Here is a 20091-nt window from a genome sequence, read left to right as displayed (position 1 = left end):
ATGCACATTTTACAAATGGCGCGGTGGGTTCTTAAAGCATTTATCCTTATTTTGCGTTGGAAATGTTTAGTGCGTAAACGTACGATCCACCTGTTTGCTTATGGTACCTATACCTTCCTAATTGAGATAAAACTGGAAGCAATTCTTCACATGCGTTAGCGGTGAATTTAAATATATTTTGCGTTGGGACTGTGATCGCATTTGCGATTATGGCGCCACTGATATATGAGCGACCGAAAATAAAAGTCGCAAAGACACAACATGCTTCGTAAAACCCGTTTGAAATATATTAGAATATAAAAACAAGCATAAAAATCGGACAGGGACTTTCCTTTGTAAGAGTTGGATAAAGAACCTTCAGTAAAAAACCGAAAAAAATATATCAGATTCTCACAAAGTAGTTTTTGTCCGACTTTTAAACTTGAACGTCAAGATATACGGACGCTACGAGCGATTTATTTATTTTTAAACTATTTTTATACTGGAGGTTCATCCTTGCCGAGTTTTACGGGTAAGAACTTTTTAAGCGATTTTTATGCTGAAGGATTTCTGTCCGATTTTATGCTTAAAGTTTATTTTCGATTTTTATATTCTAGTATGTTTCAAACGGATTTTGCGAATCGTGCTATCCTTGCGACTTTTATTTTCGGTCGCTCATATGTGCAACCACATGGACGATACCGCTAGCGAAAAATTGCTCCTGAACCTGAGGGTTAACTCATTTGCTAATAAGTGATTGTGACCGTGTATAAAAGGTGGAGCTAGTGTTTTGACAAAATTTGCGGATCGATATTTTTAAGTCTGTGCTGCTCATACAACACGATTGTTATGTCAAATTGTCAACTGCCATATAATGTCTTATGTCAAACGATATTGATTTTGATTTATGATTTTGTAGCGCTTGGTGGGTTTTTTGGTACTTCTGAGTTTTCCGGGTTTAGTTTTTGGTTAATTTTCTGGGCTTTGGTACTTTCTGGAAAATATATTTCTGGGGAAAAATCGTCCGCATTTTATTTTTAGAAAATGGTTTTCGGAGAAATGTTGGAACCTTCAATATTCATGGTTTTCTCAGCATTCAATTCTACATTCCACAAGATAACATTTGAAACGGCTCTCTTAGCTACATTCAAACATCTAAGAGAAAACAACTATCGAACTGTCCAATTTTAACTTAAAGTTGAAAAACTGCCAAATGGCTCATAGCCTAAGATAATTTTAACAAACGATAGTTTATTTAATGTACCTACACTGCCTCCCCAAGAAGTAATACCGAGAGGTAGTTCCTGGGAGGAATGATGGCGGAGCCCAATGGAGTTTAGTCGGTATTAATGGTTGGTCACCATTCGAGTCCAACACGCCCCCAGTGCACCCCGTGTGGTAGATTGGACCCTACCAATAGCACGTGTACTGGGCTAGGACATAAAGGTCTTCTCCATTGTAAAAAAAAAAACCTGCACTGCCTATGATCGCAAATGAATCGCCTATGATCGGTTACTACACTGCTCTAGTCAGCGATGCCAACCTTCCAGTTTAAACTGGATTCTTCCAATTTTTTACAGCATCCAGTCAAACAGATAATTGGAAAAATCTTCGTTTTTTTTGAAATTTGAGCCAGTTTTATCCAGTTTTTAAAATATTCATATATTTAGTTTTTTTTCTCACAAATTGACTCTTGATTCATATAAGTTTCAAGCAAACCATGGGATGATGCGGAGTGCCCAAGAATAAGAACTCTTTATACCACTGGTGAGTAAAACGGTTCGGCAATGTACAAATGATTCGATTTCAAACGAATTTTACTCAAACATAAACAATAAACTTCATTGTGTCTAATATTTTGATGGCCATTTGTTGAATTCTCAGTTAGTTGCTGTATTGGTATCTAAAGAAAGGTTTAAGCGCATCCTCAAGTTTAGCAAATGGTCATAAATTTAGGATTTTATGGATGTGTAGATTGAAACCTTCAAAACAATAAAAATTGACTAACTATTACAATTACAATAAAATTCGAATGTTTTATTTTTTTTTTTTGTAAATTTAGGCAAAAATATCATAAAACTGACTGAAATATTCAGTAAAAGGAGGTATGGAACATACGTGTTTACTAAAAATTACGTTCATTGACTCGTTGACTTAAACATTACAAGGCTAAAGCAGGTTTTGTTCGAGCATCCAGTTGTTTTTTTTTTTTTCAAGAAAGATTCCAGTTATTTTTGAAAAAATGTTGGCAACCAGTCTAATGCAGCTTAGTCTCATAACCGACGCCCAGGCAACTCGAACATTGAAGCTGAAGAGGGGAATTAGTTTAACCCATTTTTGCCCAACATCACGCGCATCGCAAACTGAGTTTTCCTATCGGAAAAAAGATGTAGTCATTCCAGTAAAATTGTTTTTGTACTCAACGTAGCTGATACAATAAGGAACAACCAGTGAAAATTTCAGATTGATCGATTAATTGGTTCCTGTGATATCGTGATCGTCGTGAATGAACTTTTTAACAAAATACAACTACGAGACAATTGAGTTTTATTGTCGGTGCAGCGAGTCAACGGTCTAGCGTATCAAACACTACGCACCGCCTACGAGTGGTCAATGGGTAGCGGTCTATGAATGGCTGTAAATTAAGTTGTACTATTTCGATCCTAATGAAATTTTCCTTAGTGTATGTAGTTTCAAAATATCTAATTTACAAAAATTCATTTTTTTTCCATCCTGACAAAAATGTGTAACACGCCTAAAGAAAAAATTGAATAAAAACAAAACATAAACAGTATAACCACTCTAACTTCTCTAAACGTATTCTGCAAGAGTATATGAACAATATTACCTCATTAATAATGCCTGTTAATGAAGCGATGTGGCGTAGCCATACTTTCGAAGAATAATAAGCTGATTGAACCATTTTGAATCTCCAAAACATTCACAAAAAAGTTTAATTGCGCATTCGTTCGAAATATTTTACATTCTTGGGATGCCACGTGTATGCAGGTCCCTGGAAAGTGAAGAGCTTATGCTCACACGCTTCATAATTCCTGTTAACTTGTGCTAACAACTTCAACGGGTTACTCAGTTATAAAAGTGTCAAATTTCGTGCAAATTATTCCGTACTCAAAGGTGATTGAAGCTTTGATTATAGAGCACGAAATCTAAACAACTCAAATCTATAAATGCGACAATTTATTCAGGTGACATTTGTGTATTGTTCATTTCATTGGAAACGCGCTTATCAAGTCGAAGCACTGAGAGGTACTGAGCAGTTAGGAAATTTCTAAATGTGTTTCAATACAAAAAATAAAAAAATGCGTCACCCTTTCTTAAAATTATTTTTCATAGTAGTTTTGATCACTTTATTCATAGAAAATGAAATGACAATAAAAATATAATTTAAATGCTGATAACGATCTTGTTAACATTGTGCACAAAAACTGCATTTTCCTAGCACTGGTTGTGCCTAACTTTGCGAAAATTTTAAAAACGATGGTTATGATTGAATCGATGTCTTTTGTTCGTACATTAAATGAGTAAGGAATATAGGTCATTAATGCAACTAACCACATCCCAAGCAAAAACTCACATTTTACATGAAAAGTTATTAGCACTCACACAACTTCTCCGGACAAATAAGACGTTCGATTGGTGATGTATTATACACCAAAAAACAACTTAATATATGCTCTGTTCATTAAGTATAAGAATCAGTTCGAATATATTCAAGCAAACTAGTACCATAAAATTGCACAAGCCATGTCTGGTGATGTCATATGGCATCACGAGAGGGGAATTGGTTAAGCCTTTAACATGGGAATTTTTTTGAATGACGCGCAAAGATTAAGTGTGATTTTGACCGTTTATATGATACTCCCGCTTAATCTGGAGAAATAATCCGTCTTATTACTTCTGAGAAGTTGTGTGAGTGCTTTTGAATATGGAGTACACATCGAAGTCAAAATGCCGGGGTCTTGAGACTGAAATATTATGTGAAATGTAATACACAGTTTTATTGGAAAGACATTCAATTCAGAACGTTCTATAAGAACCCTTGAAGTAATTGAATCTCCGTGAGATTGCTTATTTTTCGCGTCCTATATTTTTGTCTATAACAACAAAGATAATGTAAAAAAATACTTTGATAAAATTCAAGGATGTTGCAAGCAATCTGCCCTTTCATGCAACGTGTTGTTTTTTTACAAGATTTGCCCAAATCAAAACTGTAAAAATGAAAACACCGGCAACTAGCTCCAATCTCCCCTACTTCAATTTTTACTCCACAATTAAAGCAATGCGTTGTACAAATATGGCAGAAACTGCTTCAAAAGGGAATAAGGTGAAAATAGGCTGATTATTCTCTATATTTCTTACGACCCATTTCATCTTCTGGAATTTGAAAGCGGTAGAATAAGCACAAAACGGAAATTAACAAACAAAAAAAACCAGACAGTAACCGCAGTCCTCTATCCACAATAAACGTGAACAAGCAGCAGCGCCTTTTGCCGGGTGCAGAAATGCAATTTCCGTTTTCAATTAAAACTTGTCTTTCGGTGGCCTTTAAAATACCGATTGCTAGACCTACAAGGGTGAGATACGACAGGATACTTATGCTGAGCAATTTTATGATGCTTTGTTGAGCATTATCAAAAACTACATAACCCAATCAAAGCTTCGCGAGAAACTGAATTTACGCACATTTTTTACAATCCATTTCAAACCATGAAGACATTTATAATTAGCTAATTGTGGAAAATTGTTAACATAGTAACTACATCAAATTTCCTGTGAATCTCTATATTGTAACTTATTTAATCATAATTTTTTTCGGAGATTTAATGATTTGTATAAAAAATGGACACATAGATTTCTTGAATAAAAACAGTACATTCTCATTGACAACACAACACTCGGTGTGTGTATTATGCGAAAGCTGCAACAAAGTGGAACGTGCGCAATTCAGAACATCCGCGCACGCCGAAGGCATTTCTTCTTCATTCTTACGCGAAAACAAAGCATTCAACAGAAAGAAACTCGCGCGTTTTCCCCTTCCGTTTTCCTTAATTCACCGTTCCTATAAGGACAAAACATGGAGAAATACGACAAAAGATAAACCTTAATATGGCTGGCATGGCAAGAATAAAAGCGGCTGCTCTCTTTTCGACCAATGAAAAAGGTGACAGCGAAGCAGATGATGTGAGCTTTGAGACAGGAAAAAAAGAATTCACGAAGGAGCGGAAAGGCGGACGAATGAGCATATGTTTCAGTTTATGTTAACGATTATTGCTCTTCGTTTTGGGCTTTTGGAAGATTAACGTGCATACGGTGTAACGAAATGGTCTCCACAGAAATGTTGTACAACGTGCACATGTCCTCATACATCTACATCCTGTTTCAATTCAATAAGCGGGTACAAGATGTTTGTGCGTATCAAAAGTAGACAACATGAAGAAAAAGTAATGATTATCGAAAGTAGTCAGCCACCATGAAGAATAAGAAGAAAATAACAAAAGAAGAACTCCTTGAAATGCAACGGGCTCTTGTAGTACGTACCTAATGGGAAAAAAACAAAAAAAACGAATTCCTGCTTCAGTACGAATAGGACAGCTGACAGTTTAGCTTTTTTTATTTCACAGCGATCCGGAATGATTTTTAGAAACTCATAACACCATAAAAAGTTTTTCGTTTATATGAAATGTAACATTTTAAAATGCTGCGCAACTGGTAAATTATTTTTAAAGTGTGATGGGATTTTAACTCGTTACTTTTTGTCATTTGATATAAGCAATATACAAAACCGAGATTTTCTCAATAATTTTATAAAAATGCACTCCAATATGCACAGAACTATAATAAAACGTTACGTATACAAAGTTAAACCACCGCAACTGGGGTTGAATCTTGAACTTTTTTTGCTACAAATAAATGACAATTTGGATATAATACTGCATATATCCACCTAATATTGAAGAAGTAGATTTTTTAGCCCTGTTGGGAAGGGTCATTCATTATGGTCTACAACCGATGGAATCTGTATAAATCTGCATTAATATCTTTGCTCGACCTGAAAATGCTGGTGTTTCAGAGCTACAAAAATCGAATAGAATGCTTCAATTATTACCCAACCATTTGAAAGCCCAGCAAAATTCAATAAACTACAGAAAACAATCAGCCAAACCAACCACACTTTCAATCACGGCAAGTCTCATAATTTGTTTCCGATTCTTGCAAAACCGATCGCACAACAACGAAACAAATCATGTATTAACTAAAGGAATATCGATATTTCAATCATACCTTTGTAGAAGAAACCGGCTGGTTGGACCACGCAAACCAAAACCTTTCTTTTTCTGGCATAATTACGTTCAATCACTTGAAATATTGGACGTATTCTCACAGTCACGTCACCTAGTAACTAGAATGAAGTTTCCTGTTAGTCACCAAGTGATGTGACAGTGAAAATAAGCCTCATTGTGTCAATCTCTAGACTAATATTTGGTGGCGTTTAAAAAAAGTATTGCACACACAGTAAGTTCTCGAAAACGTTGATTATAAACAGCAGATGGCAACTAATTTGTCTTTATTAGTACCTACTATTTTGATGAAAATAGAAGCGATATAAGTAATGCATCATTGGACAAAAGCTACAGGTCAGTTAGCGAGCTCGTTCAGATAAAATGTTCACCATTCTTATGTTCAAAAACAATTATTGAGCATGGCAAACTTCCAGCGTTAAAAAATATTAATGAAAATTTTTAAACATTACCTGCGACTTCTAGTGAGAATATTTGAAGCTTCGTACATGCTTCCCTTTCCTGAGAAATATATAAATTCGATTTTCTTTGTCTCGAAATCGCACATTAACTTATCCAATCGATTATTGAATGATAGTACTCTGGAATCCACCGTTCACCACAATTTCCATTTAATATATGTTCACATGCATAATTCGGACCGTAATTATGAAAATGACACATTCTGATTGTCGAAAAATGAACCAATTTTCAGAATTGATGAATACTTTATCCACCAGTTCTGGATTTAATGCAGGATAATTTGGAAGAAAATTAACACTATGTAACAAGGAGTGAAGTTGAACGAAAACTGGACAACTAAAAAGGTGTACAGCATAACGAAGGCGGGTGCGCAGGCCCAAGTTCGGTTCGCTCTCTCATTCTCTCTCGAAATCCTTTTTTGCTTTCTCCACAATATAATCATCATGGGGAATACATTCATTCCATGCTCTCGCTCCATATAAAGCATAAACGAGAACAGGGTGACCTAAGCAATATTATGAGTAAGCTAGTGTCCTTCATCGCTGGATGAAATCATCATCATCACCAACGTCATCGAGGGACTAATGCATCGATGACTCCAAAGCAACTGGCAAAGAGCCGGCTGTCGTTCAAAGTACTTTCTGATGCATTTTGTTTAGCAGTATTTTGATTTCGGCGGCAAATTAATTCTTGCATGCAGTTTTTCAACGAGCCATACGAATAAACTTATTCAGACGGTAAGAAGAACGACCCTTGAGGTTAAAGTCATCACAAAAAAACAATAGCTTAAATAAAACGTCTAAAGAAACTCACAATTGTTAGGGATTGTTAATATCACTAGTTGAACAAGAAGCTGAAAATAACCAACGATCGAAAACCAAACCAACCAACATTGTGGTTAATATAATTGTACGTTTCCGACTATTCAAAACCGTACATTAGTAATTATGTATCCAGCAAATATAACCGACGAATAACGGTACTTCATTTGATCGACACCATGTCCAGATGTCACATCAGGGCAATGCTATCATTTGGGGCTCGTCCGAAAGAAATGTTGGTCGTCACGCTTTTTGAATATTTTAATCGTGGTCGACATCTGGCACAAGGACATTATCACACATACGACACAACCTTTCCACCACTACACTTAAGGGGATCAGTGAAAGAACTATCTAACTCCTAAACCCTAAAGGCTTGTTTCGAAGAGAAAAACAAAACCATTTTTGACTAAGAATTTGTGTTTTATAGTCGTTGTTGTGAGATTCTCATTTCGTCGCCATTGTGCTATCTTATGACAAACGCCACTTTGGGGAAAACTGAGTCAGATATGCCAACGGGTACAGTATGTAAAACAGTTTTTCCACCCCGTCACTAAATCCGTATTTGTTCAATATTCTTGACAAAATCGTTCGTTGCGATTTTATTTGCATATTTATTGTTTATGCACTAGCTCATCAAATTCCTTACAAAAAAACTTGCATTTTCTCTCTTTGCGAGAATCTGTACTGTTGGAAATAGTAGTAGGTAATAAAAAGACGCAAAAAAATTATCCACCCTAATGAACCTACATTTTAGCGTATATAAATAAGTTTTAGCGTATATAAATAAGTTACTGCCATTCTCAAATTCTCATTGTTGGCTTATATCAACAAAGCATAAGGGTCAGCCAAATACTAGAAATCCAGAGACAGACCAAACTGTTTTCAACACAACGGAGCAAAATTATGGTTTATAAGTAACTATGATGGCTAAGATGATGGATAATAAGTATGAAATACACTTGATACCGCAAATAACTTGTTGTACTGAAAAATTAATTTGAATATTTCTAAATAAAATGTAAAAATATAAAGTTATTTGGAGCCAAAAATCGTTGGAATAGGAAAACTACGTCATGTTTAATCGCACACCCTAACCAATCATTCATAGAGCTCCTGTAGACTATTTACGTATATCATCGGACCCAAAAACATTGTTTTAGTCTTGTTCGACGAAATTTTTCTGTCCCAGATGTTTGTGGCCCATGAAATGTGATCTCGAGTTAAGGGGGCGTCTGGTGTAAAGTGCTCAAAACGAAAGTTATTTTGTGTTACGATAGATAGATCTTTTGTGTAATGTTAGGATTCAGAAGAGCCATTCCACGGAAGTGGTACCAGCGTTGCCAGATATAGCGATTTATCAGTATTTATGCCGATTTTTACACTCAATACCGGAAACGTCTCTACAAATACCGATTTTTATTATTTATTATGCCGATACATACCGATTTTGTATATAATTAAACTTCTTAGTACGAAATATGGTTAAGCTGTTAGAGTGTGGTAACGTTATAACGATTTATCGTATGGTTAGATTTTTGTCTGGTTTCTATCAAAATACTGGCTGAAGTTCAACAACCGATTACGACTGAACCCAAAAATTTATAGTATAAATAAAAATTTCTATTTTTCACCAAATCCCATTAATTGAAAAATTATGTCAAAAACTCAACGTAGCATATTTCTACATAGAATATGTACGCAAAGTTTAAAAGAAATCGGTTAAGTAGTTTTTGAATGGCAGATAACACCGCAAATCATGCTTTTTCCGGAGACGTTCTGCAAAAAGCTTCGTCACCGAGTCGTTTACCAATATTTTTGCATAGACAAATTACAGAATATTGTTTAAATAATCTATCTATCTATATAATATATATATATATATATATATATATATATATATATATATATATATATATATATATATATATATATATATATATATATATATATATATATATATATATATATATATATATATATATATATATATATATATATATATATATATATATATATATATATATATATATATATATATATATATATATATATATATATATATATATATATATATATATATATATATATATATATATATATATATATATATATATATATATATATATATATAATATAAAAGTCAATGTTTGATTTGTATGTATATGATTTATAGACTCCCAAACGCCTTAACCGATTTCCATAAAAATGTATACACAGTAGGTATTTTTTTTAATTTGTTTATTTGACACGGCTCAATGCGTTAGCTTAGAGGAGCCATGGGTCTTTTATATATTTACAATATGTAAAAAATAAAAATACAATACATTTTTTTGTTAGCCTGTAAGATCCCGTGCGCGCAATTTGCTATTGCGAGCGGAGATCTTTTTTCGCGTCGGGAAGATGTTCCTTCTCTCGCCAACATCGGGGTCATCCATGTCTCTCTCGTTGTCGTTTACGCCCGCATCAGCATCTTGATTACTGCCTTGATACTCGCGATCAGATGTTCTTCCTGGCTTCTTGCCCTTGTGGGTCACGAATGTGAACACTCCTTCATTGGTGGTAGTTTCTTCACTGGTGGTATGTGTTGTTAATTTTGAATTACTTGACGCAGCTTTTACAGTTGTCATTATTGACTGAACAGCAGCCACAAATTTGGCAACCCTTTTGCGGTTCAGGTGAAGATATTGGAGCTTGGGTGTTGGCATTGCTTTCTGCAGGTGAGCTTTCCTCAGCGGTTTCTGGGCAAGGTTGTCCGTAGTGTGCCGTTTGTTCACAGAACTGGCAGGTATTCGTTTGTCCTTGATATGTACAAAGAGTTCGCTGTGTAATGGTATCACCCCGTTCTGTTTTGTACTGCAGGGTAAGGTAAGAGGGAATGGGTTGGTCTACCCGCATTCTCACCACAAAGACACCATTTGAAATACCTGGGAAGTAGGTTCTCCATGTGCCCTCCGTAATAGATTCCACTGCTCCGAAATTCGACATGAATTTTTTAATCGCCACTTTACAAGTAAGTGGAGATAAATCATGCAATTTAACTTCAATATTTCCATTATCCATGTATATAGGGATCTTGATTTCAACGTTGTCACAAACAAGCACGTGTTTTAAGTTGTTCTGCGAAATGAATCTTTTCGCTAGGGCGAATTTGTTGAAGGTTATCAGCACCGCATGCCTGACGTGCTCAAGCTGTATGCAGGTGACTTCCGAAAACCGAAGCTGCATTTTCACCTTCAGCAGATGTTCCACATCACGAATACTTGGTCTTATGCGAAAAGACCTGAAGTCAATGGCCACTGTGTTAGGCCGAATAATCACGTTTTGTTGATGAGACTCAGTCATCTTGACAAATCACCCAAGAATACAAATAACGGTATCATTTGTTCTTCAAACAATGCACACAAGTAACTGTTTTTTTCGTTCGCTTTGCAATGGTTCGGACAGAAGCAGGAGCACACTGAGTATCGTGACCACTGTCTTTGATGGTTGAAAATAGAAAACAACGCGCGATGGAAATTAGCTAGTATCTATATATAAAAGTCAATGTTTGAATGTATATGATTTATGTACTCCCAAACGGCTTAACAGATTGCCGTCAAAATTTATACATAGTAGGAATTTGTTCTGGAGCGTGTTTGTGTGCTATTGGTTGGAGAGTATCTGCCCGCTAGATAGCGCCTCGGAACAAATTGTGTTTTCCTCCTATTTCGTTGAAAATCGCAGCAACGCGCGATGGGTATTAGCTAGTACTTTATAATATACAAAAGTTTTGATAAATTCGCTTCACCCAAAGTTCTAAAAAAGATCACAAAAAAGTGATTTTTTCACACTGAAACCCTTAGTGTTTCGTTTTGAATTTACTAGGGTGGTTCCAACACACAAATAAGAAATTACCAACATAGAAAAGGTTAGTTTTGGCTTTAGTGTTACAATCTGGTTGAACGGTATATTATTCAAAACCAATAAATTTCGGGCATTTTCCTGATCTTTTCAAATATCATTTTTGCTTTTTATCCGTTTATAAATATATCGTTTAACCACATCCATTTTTTTCTGTGTTAGATAAATTATATACGTCTTGTAAAATATCTCTTATTTTTAAGAAAATTTCTATATAATCAACTAAACAAATGGTTATAATAAATTAAAACCCATCAGATCTTATCATTTTTACCATTATTATTCGAAGTCATTCTTGAAAATGAGAACTCGCACCAATCAGAAAAAAGAGCTTCTTTCAATAGTTAAAATTTCAAAGTATTTTTGAGGCCTTCCGCGTTAAGCTTCTATCTGAACACTCTTCCAAATGTTGTATCTTTCAATCTGTCAACGAGCAAAGGGTAACTTTCAAATTTACCTCCAAAGCCTCGAAATATTGATTAGTTTCAAAAATAATTATAAGTCATAGATGCGTTTCATCTTATGTTATTATTTAATTAGAAAACATTTCTAAACATATTTACGATTTTTCAACATACTAAATATTAAAACGCATAAGGAATTTGTGAACGCAGTCGGATATTGTACCCTAGAATGTACCGAAGTAGCTAATTGCAGCGCCAGCTTGGTTTATGCTAAATTAATACGATAGGAAACACGTGTAATTGCAATAAATTCTTGCATTTATTGTTATTTCATCAAACCTTTGACGAAAAATAGTTACCTATCAAGCTTGGCGCAAAGCGGCGCAATACACCACTATGATATTCTGTAAGATGATGAAATTTCCTATAATATGCAACTAATAGCGGAATTTTCTGATTTTTCCTTCCTTAGTAAAAGTTATGATGAATATTCAAGGTTGTATGTTAAGACGGTATTCTTTATCATAAAATGCTAACTTTTCCAAATTTTTAAGTATTTCTTACCCCAAGGTTCATTTTCGTTGCATATTGAGGTAGCATGCATGAATTTTAAAGATATTGGAAATTAACTTGCGATGAATATGTTCTAAATTCAATTATGAGTTAGAAGTGTTAAATGAGCTCGAAATCTAAAAATGCCTTATTTCTAATCAGATCCCAACATCCAAAAAATACTTAGAGATCCTCAAACAGCAATTTTTCGCAGGTTATTAATTCAACTATTTTGGACCATAAGAAAAATATTTTTGATGATGAAAATTGAATTTCATATTTTTAATTTTGGCCAGCTTTGCATCACTGTGCACCGGACATAATGGAGATATTACTGTAGACCAACTCCTATATAAATGAAATACCGTAGAACGGGGTATCTTTGATCACCGGGGTATGTTTAAACAAATGAGAATTTTATTCAGTAACGTACGAGAAGATGATTCCTTCTAATAAAATCATTGAAACAAAAAACAAATCATATTCTAAACATGTTCAGCATCAATCGGCAACGATTATTTCGCTATTTAATGTACCTTTTATCAACACAAATTCAAATTGAAAATGATGCAACTCTCATGTATCGTTGCAATCTGTTCAAACAATCCCTTGCATATTAATGAAATAAATCAACTTTAATTGAACTGATCATTTTTTAGAAACCGTAAATATTATTGTCCAATAATTAATTTAAAACATCCGATATTTTTGTTGTTAGCTATTTAATTTCGACTATTTTGCTGAAAAAATTCGATAAAAGTCAGCTGTTTCCTTCTAGTTAATTTTGTTCTCGTTCGAGACGTGTGACGTCTATCGGGCTATTAAATTGTCTGCAGATATGCAATTTACACAACATTTCGAGCGTTATCTCGATACACATAATTTGCTGATCAAAGTTATTTCTAAAACTAAGAATGAAAATTTACAACAAAGTAATTTTATTCTTATAGTAAAACGAAATAAAATACGCAACAATTCGAACACTTCCAATCTTTGGGAACCAGTACTTGTTTTAAAAATGCAAACAGTTACATCTACTTGAATTTAAGATAGTTATCCGAAAAACTGTGAAAAAATGATCAATATTCCCCCATTTTACGGTACCAATCTATGCATTGTAAGAATTTGGAATAGGAAACTTTTTCAACATTAATGATTGAATACTTACGTCTTTGAGTTCCTTAATTTTGGTACCACCTCGTCCGATGACGCATCCTGCGAGACTTTGATGCACCAAGATTCTCAACTCGTACTCGTTATCTCCAGCCTTTAACGAAAAAAAGTAAATTATATATCAATGATTTTCTACCCATAATGGCAAATCGGTTCCATGCTTTATGGGTTATGGTTTTCTTCTTATTCGCAACTTGTTAAATAATGAATGTTGTTGCGCAATATTTAAATGTAAACAAACTGAATCGGTACCACCATAATTGTTAGAGTGCCATAGGCAATGAAAGCACGCTTCAAAAGAACACCAAACAACAATGCGTGAGTTTGTGGTTTTATGTATAGGGATAATCATCTGTGTTGAATTGCTATGATAGGCTCGTCATTGGCACCAAAAAGGCAACTAAAACTGACTATTATATGAATACCCGATCAGGAAGAACTTTCAAATGTGCTTGTTGACATTGATAATAGTCACGCAATCATATATTTAGAAAGTTTTGTTGAAATGTGCTATTAAAGCAACAATTGTTGTGACAATGACAACAAGGAGCCGAGTGAAGTTTCTTGGAATATTGAAATTAACCCTTTCATGCCCAACTTTTTTCTAGTGTCTACAGGGTTTCAAAACTTTTTTGCTTGAAAACGGTGGGTTCAAGAAACGTTAAAAACATTTTTTCATATAGATAGGTGTTTCACTCGGACTGCTAGAAGCTGCTCCAATTTTATCTTACTATGCTCAATACAACTCTCCTAAAATATTCACGATAGTCTAATTGTGTGGAAAACGTAACCGAAGACAGTATTAATTGATAGGTTTTATCAGTTTCCAATAGTATTGCAAAGTAACGAAGACATATGAAAATTTAATTTTTTGTCGTCAACGTAAAGTGTAGTGCTTCATCGGAATCCAACCAAACTAATTGCAATAACTTCAGCCCTAGAGCTGACACTTGTAACAGTTAGTGCTCAAATGAAAGGTAATAGTGATTTGCGTTACTTGTTTTTGTGCGCAAATCGTACCTAAATTAAAAATTATAGCTGTTTAAGAACGTTGTTTATAAACAACATGGGCATGAAGAGGTTAATAGAGAGATTTGTGCCGTTTGATGCAATTAATATACAGGTCGTTACTATTTTATCTACACTCTATACCTACTATTTAGGACAGCTAGAACACTTGTGAAATGACGATAACAGAATTGAAGATTGACCCTTTTTGCTTGAGTTTTGTTATCCTTGTCTGATCAGGTAATGCAGCTGAACAGAAATGTTTCTTCGAATTCAGGGCGCTACCTACTGCCAGCACTATAGTTTGTCACACGCTAGGGAGACCTCCGCTCTATCGTGCAAAGTGGTGAAAAAATCATGGTGTGCAAGGAAAAGGACGCAAGCAACGAGCGGAACAGAAAGCACATGTGTACAGACATACAGTCGCCATGCACTTTATGAAAATTTCAACTTGTAATTACAAAACACGCGATATCAATAGGTGGCGTTCGCATGGCTATTTTTCTGGTTCACTTATTCAATATGGGAAAGCACGAAAGGTTTTTTGTTTGTGTTCTAGCCGACTGTTTTTTGATCCTGAAAAATCCATAGTAGAATTGATGAAACATGCACATACCTTGTCCAAGTGTTTCATAACGTCCTTAACCACATTGGTAGCGGTCTCCATGTCGGCGCCGATGGTGATGACACTGGAAGTATATATCAATGTTTCTATTAATTATAGAATAATGTCCAGTACTGTTGCGCTACAAGACGATAAATTTTACTGGGTTAAACATGTATATATAGTCTTTTTTTAGTTTTGTGGAAAGTCAAAAGCTTTCCAGTAATCGGGTTAGTTTGCTCCAGTTTTGAGTTGCACAACAGCAGCAGCAGCATACAGTTTTATAAAATCAGAATTCAACTGGAAAAGAAGGGAAATTGGCTTTGTTCCAAAAAAATCATTAAACAAGAAATAGAGTGCGCCGGACAGTTTTCGAGGTAAATTCTAATTAATTTGAAGATTCATGTGTTGGTTCCTCCGGAGTATTTTATATAGGAATGATTCTCCTCATTTTCATTGTTCATTATTTTTTCTCAATTTAGTTTCAAAGTTTCTTGTTATTCGTCTACTTGTTCTTTATTCTTTATTTTTGATATTGAGCTACTACACCGGCGTAGTCGGCGCTACTACACTTATTCAAACTTCAGTGCAATCAGTCTTTCTCTCTATATATTACGCTAGTACTAAAATGTTATTAGTTGAACAGTTCCAGTCACTGACAATGTTGGAACCTGATATTTTTTTATTCATTGTAATCATACAAAACAGATAAACAGACGTTAAGTTTGAACGGAGAATGGTGCAAAAAACGAAAACTATAAGAGAAGTTTTTTGTATACACCGTGCAGTGCACTAGATCTTCATCAAAATCAATCGGCAGTACTGTAATAATATACATAAGCCGACCGATTTTCATGAAAATCTAACACACGGTGTGGAAAAAAACGGTTTTTTTTTCGTTTGATTTTCGTACCATTCTCCGAACCCTCCTTAAAACGGTATGCGCTGCTAGCTGGATAATTGCAACTGATCACAGTTTTATTGATGTTGTTGGTAGATATGTAAAAAAAAACGACTTGTATGATAATCATGTGATAATTTCCAGCATTGATCTTTAATCGAAACGCAGGGTCCCACAGACAAAATAAGTTTATATTTAGTTTGGAAACGGAATTGTGGAGTTGCGGCACATACAAATAGTACTTGTACAGGGACAACAAGGACACAGTATAGGGTTGAAGTCAGTGGATGCCCTAAAGTTTGCTGAAACTGTGGGTTACCATCTAACATGAGAAAGTTACAATATGTACGTAGAAATTTTCGGAATAAATTACAGTTACACTTGAGAAACTTAATTTCTAGAAGACTTATGAGCTGCTTTATAGTAAAGATAAGGATTAAAATAAAGAATAAAAGATGTTTACCGTTCAGGGCCTGTACAATCGCCTACATTCACTTGGGCTTGGTACTGTAGATGAGACCGGTAGGATTCGACGACGTATTGAGTAGTTCAGATGCGATGTGGTTGTTTTTCAGGTGGGGTACGGTACCACAAGGGAATTATTGTGTTTGCCAGGGACGACGATGGAGCCAGGGTGGAGTCGATAACCCAAGCATATCAGAGTCACACAAGTTCACAGGTGGTGGTACGTCGATGTGTTTTGTTATTATAGGGTTTGGAGCACAGGAGATTGCCAAGATTCGCCAGAAAAGCATGTTTGCACAGAGTGTGTGGACAGTCGGCATTGTTAGATTAGTCATTGGCACAGTAACACATGATCGGTTGCGTTTGTTGGAATATAACGTAATTTCAGTCAATCGAACATATTTGGCAAATCATTTTTTTGTTCGTTTCAGTTGGCCAATTCGACGTGGGATCAGTATTCCGAGGTCCAAGCGAAATCGATGCAGGAGTCAAAAGTCAGATCGAACCAGAATTGGAGATTGATGATGCGGGCAGCAGCAGCAGCAGGTCAAAGAAGATACAATTTTACCCAAGAAATGATTATTATTTTACCGATATCAGGATCACCGTACAGAGTTTGGAGCAAACCCGCAATCAGTCAGCCGCAGAGTTGGTGGTTTATTGAGATTGACAGTGGCAACGGGTCAGTTCAAGTTTTTTGGTGGTTCGTGGTATAGATGAAGGTGAGTTGTTTTTCAACATTTACAACCGAGACGGGGGAAAAGAAGAAAAAATATATGTTAAGATTCATTCGCGAAGATTTTATGACTTGTACGCTGATCTTATTTTTTAAATTTAATTTAATCTTGGAAGGAAAAATAAACTATGAAACGATTTTGAGGATCTAACTCATTACGTAGATACCGGAGGAGACGGGAAACTCATCGACATATTGCATTGGTTCATTTCTTCTCCAATAAAGACGAGGAATTAAAACAACGGAGTAATTACGACTGAACAAGAAACATAATTGCTTGAAGTATAAACTTGGATTGTGGAAGTGTATACTTGAACTGTTTTAAAATTAGGTATTAATACAAGTCCTCGAAAGCGTATTAAATTAAATTTAAAAATAAAAGAATTATCTAATTGGAAGGAAGCATACCTCTGTACGTAGCCTTTGTATGTTATGTCCACCTTTGCCAATTATAGCTCCAGCCATCTTAAAAAATTAGAGTTAGCAAAAGAAAATTAATTTAAGGTAGCATTAAGTTGCTACCTAGATAATAAATGCACGCCAAATAAATGCTGAACTGAATATCTTATACATACCTTACTAGGAATTAGCAAACGAACTTCTTCCTCGTCGTTTCGAGAACGCTTGTTTGGTGGTTTCTTATCCGAGTTGTCATTACTGTCCTGGTGTTGATCCTCTTCTTGACTATCATCGTTATCGCGCTTCATTTTAGCTCTGTAAATAATGTAAAAAAGTTAAATAACGTTAAAGAGTGCTTATTCCAGCCTAAAACCTACGATAGAAATGTATAGCTTTTCGAACTGTTTCGACCGTTCTGTTATAGCTAATAGGACCTACTGCAGTGACAGTCATCATAGCAGAATTAAATGAACGAGTGGTTTTTCTTCGGTTTGTGTAATAAACGTATTCAAATCACGCTGCGTAATGCATAGGTACTTGATTCATCTGGTATACATCTGGATTCGTTCCGGCAGAATAAAAAATGCATGCAAAAACTAAACTATCGAAATGTGGCCTGATTTAACGCGCGCAAATGGAAACAAGATGCAAATAAACACAAAACCCTACTTCAATCGATAATTAACGCGCAACCGTCACCGTGTGGGATTGGGGGTTTATCAAGATTTATTTGCTTGTTTTCGATTAAAAACACTTAGAAGGGCAGTGCCGATTGTAGGAGCGTGCACAATTCAATTGGCAATACTAGTTCTAATTTATGTGGGCCAAACGAAACAGTTGGAACGCGTGGGATGTCACATTCATGTTCAGATTTCGACTTCTCGAAATTGGATCAGCAATCTCTACGCTATCTGTTCAAGGGGACAATTAGGTTCACTACAGCGCCTCAACAATTCGCTTTTTCACAGTTTAAGCAAATACGGGTAATGTTTGGCATGGGACTTAACGAACAATGAAAGATTCTTTATGTTTACTTTTTCCTCGGTCAATTTTTCGTTTATCTCTCAGCTCAGTAACCCCATAGTGCGCGAAAATTCAAAAATTGAATCAGTGAGGCTGGATTTTCATATACTTATATTACATGACTCTGGTTGTTCAAAAAGTGCTCCCGGACTTTAAGACATGATATTACACGGTAAACACTTATCCACCGCTCTTCATTGCAGCGAAAAACATGATAATCAGGTTATCTTAATTCGACGGTGACGCTACATCATGCCAACTTGTTGATGGTCATAATTGAATAAAAGAATGCGTCGAATCCAGATGGTGGTTATATTACAGGTATCCACATTTATCTGCTAACATTGCTTAGCAGCACTACACTCGTAGACAGTAGCATTATATTGGTGAGAACATGCTCAAATTAGGATGTAGAGGGATTCCACGAAGATTCGTCTAAAAATCATTCAAATAGTGTCCCTTGATTTCGATGAAAATTTACAGATTTCACCGCGACATGCAAGACTAAACATTTTCCACGGTCAATGGGATCATTTTGCTTCAAGTGCTAAAAGGGCGCAGAAATTTTTCCGTGCAGCATATTCAAAAAATGTTCGCTGCCGTATTTTATACAGCAAAACTATTTGAGAAAGACCGACAGAAGGAGACAACGTAAAATTGCATCTTTTTGATGAGACGACACAATAAATTAATTTTTTTTTTATAATTAATTTATTTAGGCCCAAATGCGGTAGCTCGACGAGGCCGATTGTTTGTTTTTTACAATAAATAAAAAAACAGCTACGTTAAATTTTTGGTCTCGTTCAGGCGCAGCTTTTCTGCTGCGTGTTGAGATCCTTTTTCTAGGGGGCGAAATATTGCCAGTGTTGTCCACTGCAAGTTGAGGTTCATTTCGTTTGTCTTCTTTCGCGTTATCGTTCACGTCCATATCCTCATCCGTACTACTTTCCTGCTGCTCGCAGTCGGATGTCCCAGTTTGTATTTTACTCTTAAGGGTCGTTTTAGTATGTTCGTTATCGGCATTCGTTTCGTTGTTGTTGTTGCTGCTGGTTGTTGGTGCTTGATCCATAGATGTTGGTTTTGCAGCTGTTAGTGGTTTAGCGTAAGATGGTTGTGTGCTGATTTCAGTTGGATTTGAGTTTTCCTTAACAGTTTCTATGCAAGGTTTTCCGAGGTGCAGCTTCTTCGTGCAGAACTGGCACGTAGGAATTTGCCCTGGGTACGTGACTAGTGATGTCTGTTGAATGAGAGCATCGTCCCTTCCTAACACTTAAAGTAAAGCTTAAGTAAGAGGGAATTGGCTTGGTCACACGCATTCTCGCCACACGAACACCGTTAGGG

General features: G+C 35.5%; 1 protein-coding gene across 3 annotated transcripts in view; it reads right to left on the bottom strand.

Annotated features, from left to right (window-relative positions):
* The window catches only part of LOC131690219 (heterogeneous nuclear ribonucleoprotein K), a 60046-nt gene that overhangs the window by 6217 nt on the left and 33738 nt on the right, over window positions 1-20091 (bottom strand). For all 3 annotated transcript variants that reach the window (XM_058975806.1, XM_058975807.1, XM_058975808.1), the window contains exons 2-6: window positions 17904-18042; window positions 17737-17793; window positions 16591-16634; window positions 15239-15311; window positions 13610-13708 (exon numbers count right to left, since the gene is read on the bottom strand). In XM_058975806.1, the coding sequence (XP_058831789.1) occupies window positions 13610-13708; window positions 15239-15311; window positions 16591-16634; window positions 17737-17793; window positions 17904-18042 (412 nt within the window). The remainder of the gene's footprint in view (window positions 1-13609; window positions 13709-15238; window positions 15312-16590; window positions 16635-17736; window positions 17794-17903; window positions 18043-20091) is intronic.

The sequence above is a fragment of the Topomyia yanbarensis genome, chromosome 3, assembly GCF_030247195.1.
Source record: "Topomyia yanbarensis strain Yona2022 chromosome 3, ASM3024719v1, whole genome shotgun sequence".
In the NCBI taxonomy this organism is placed as follows: domain Eukaryota; kingdom Metazoa; phylum Arthropoda; class Insecta; order Diptera; family Culicidae; genus Topomyia; species Topomyia yanbarensis.
This window is presented reverse-complemented; position numbering and strand designations above follow the sequence as displayed.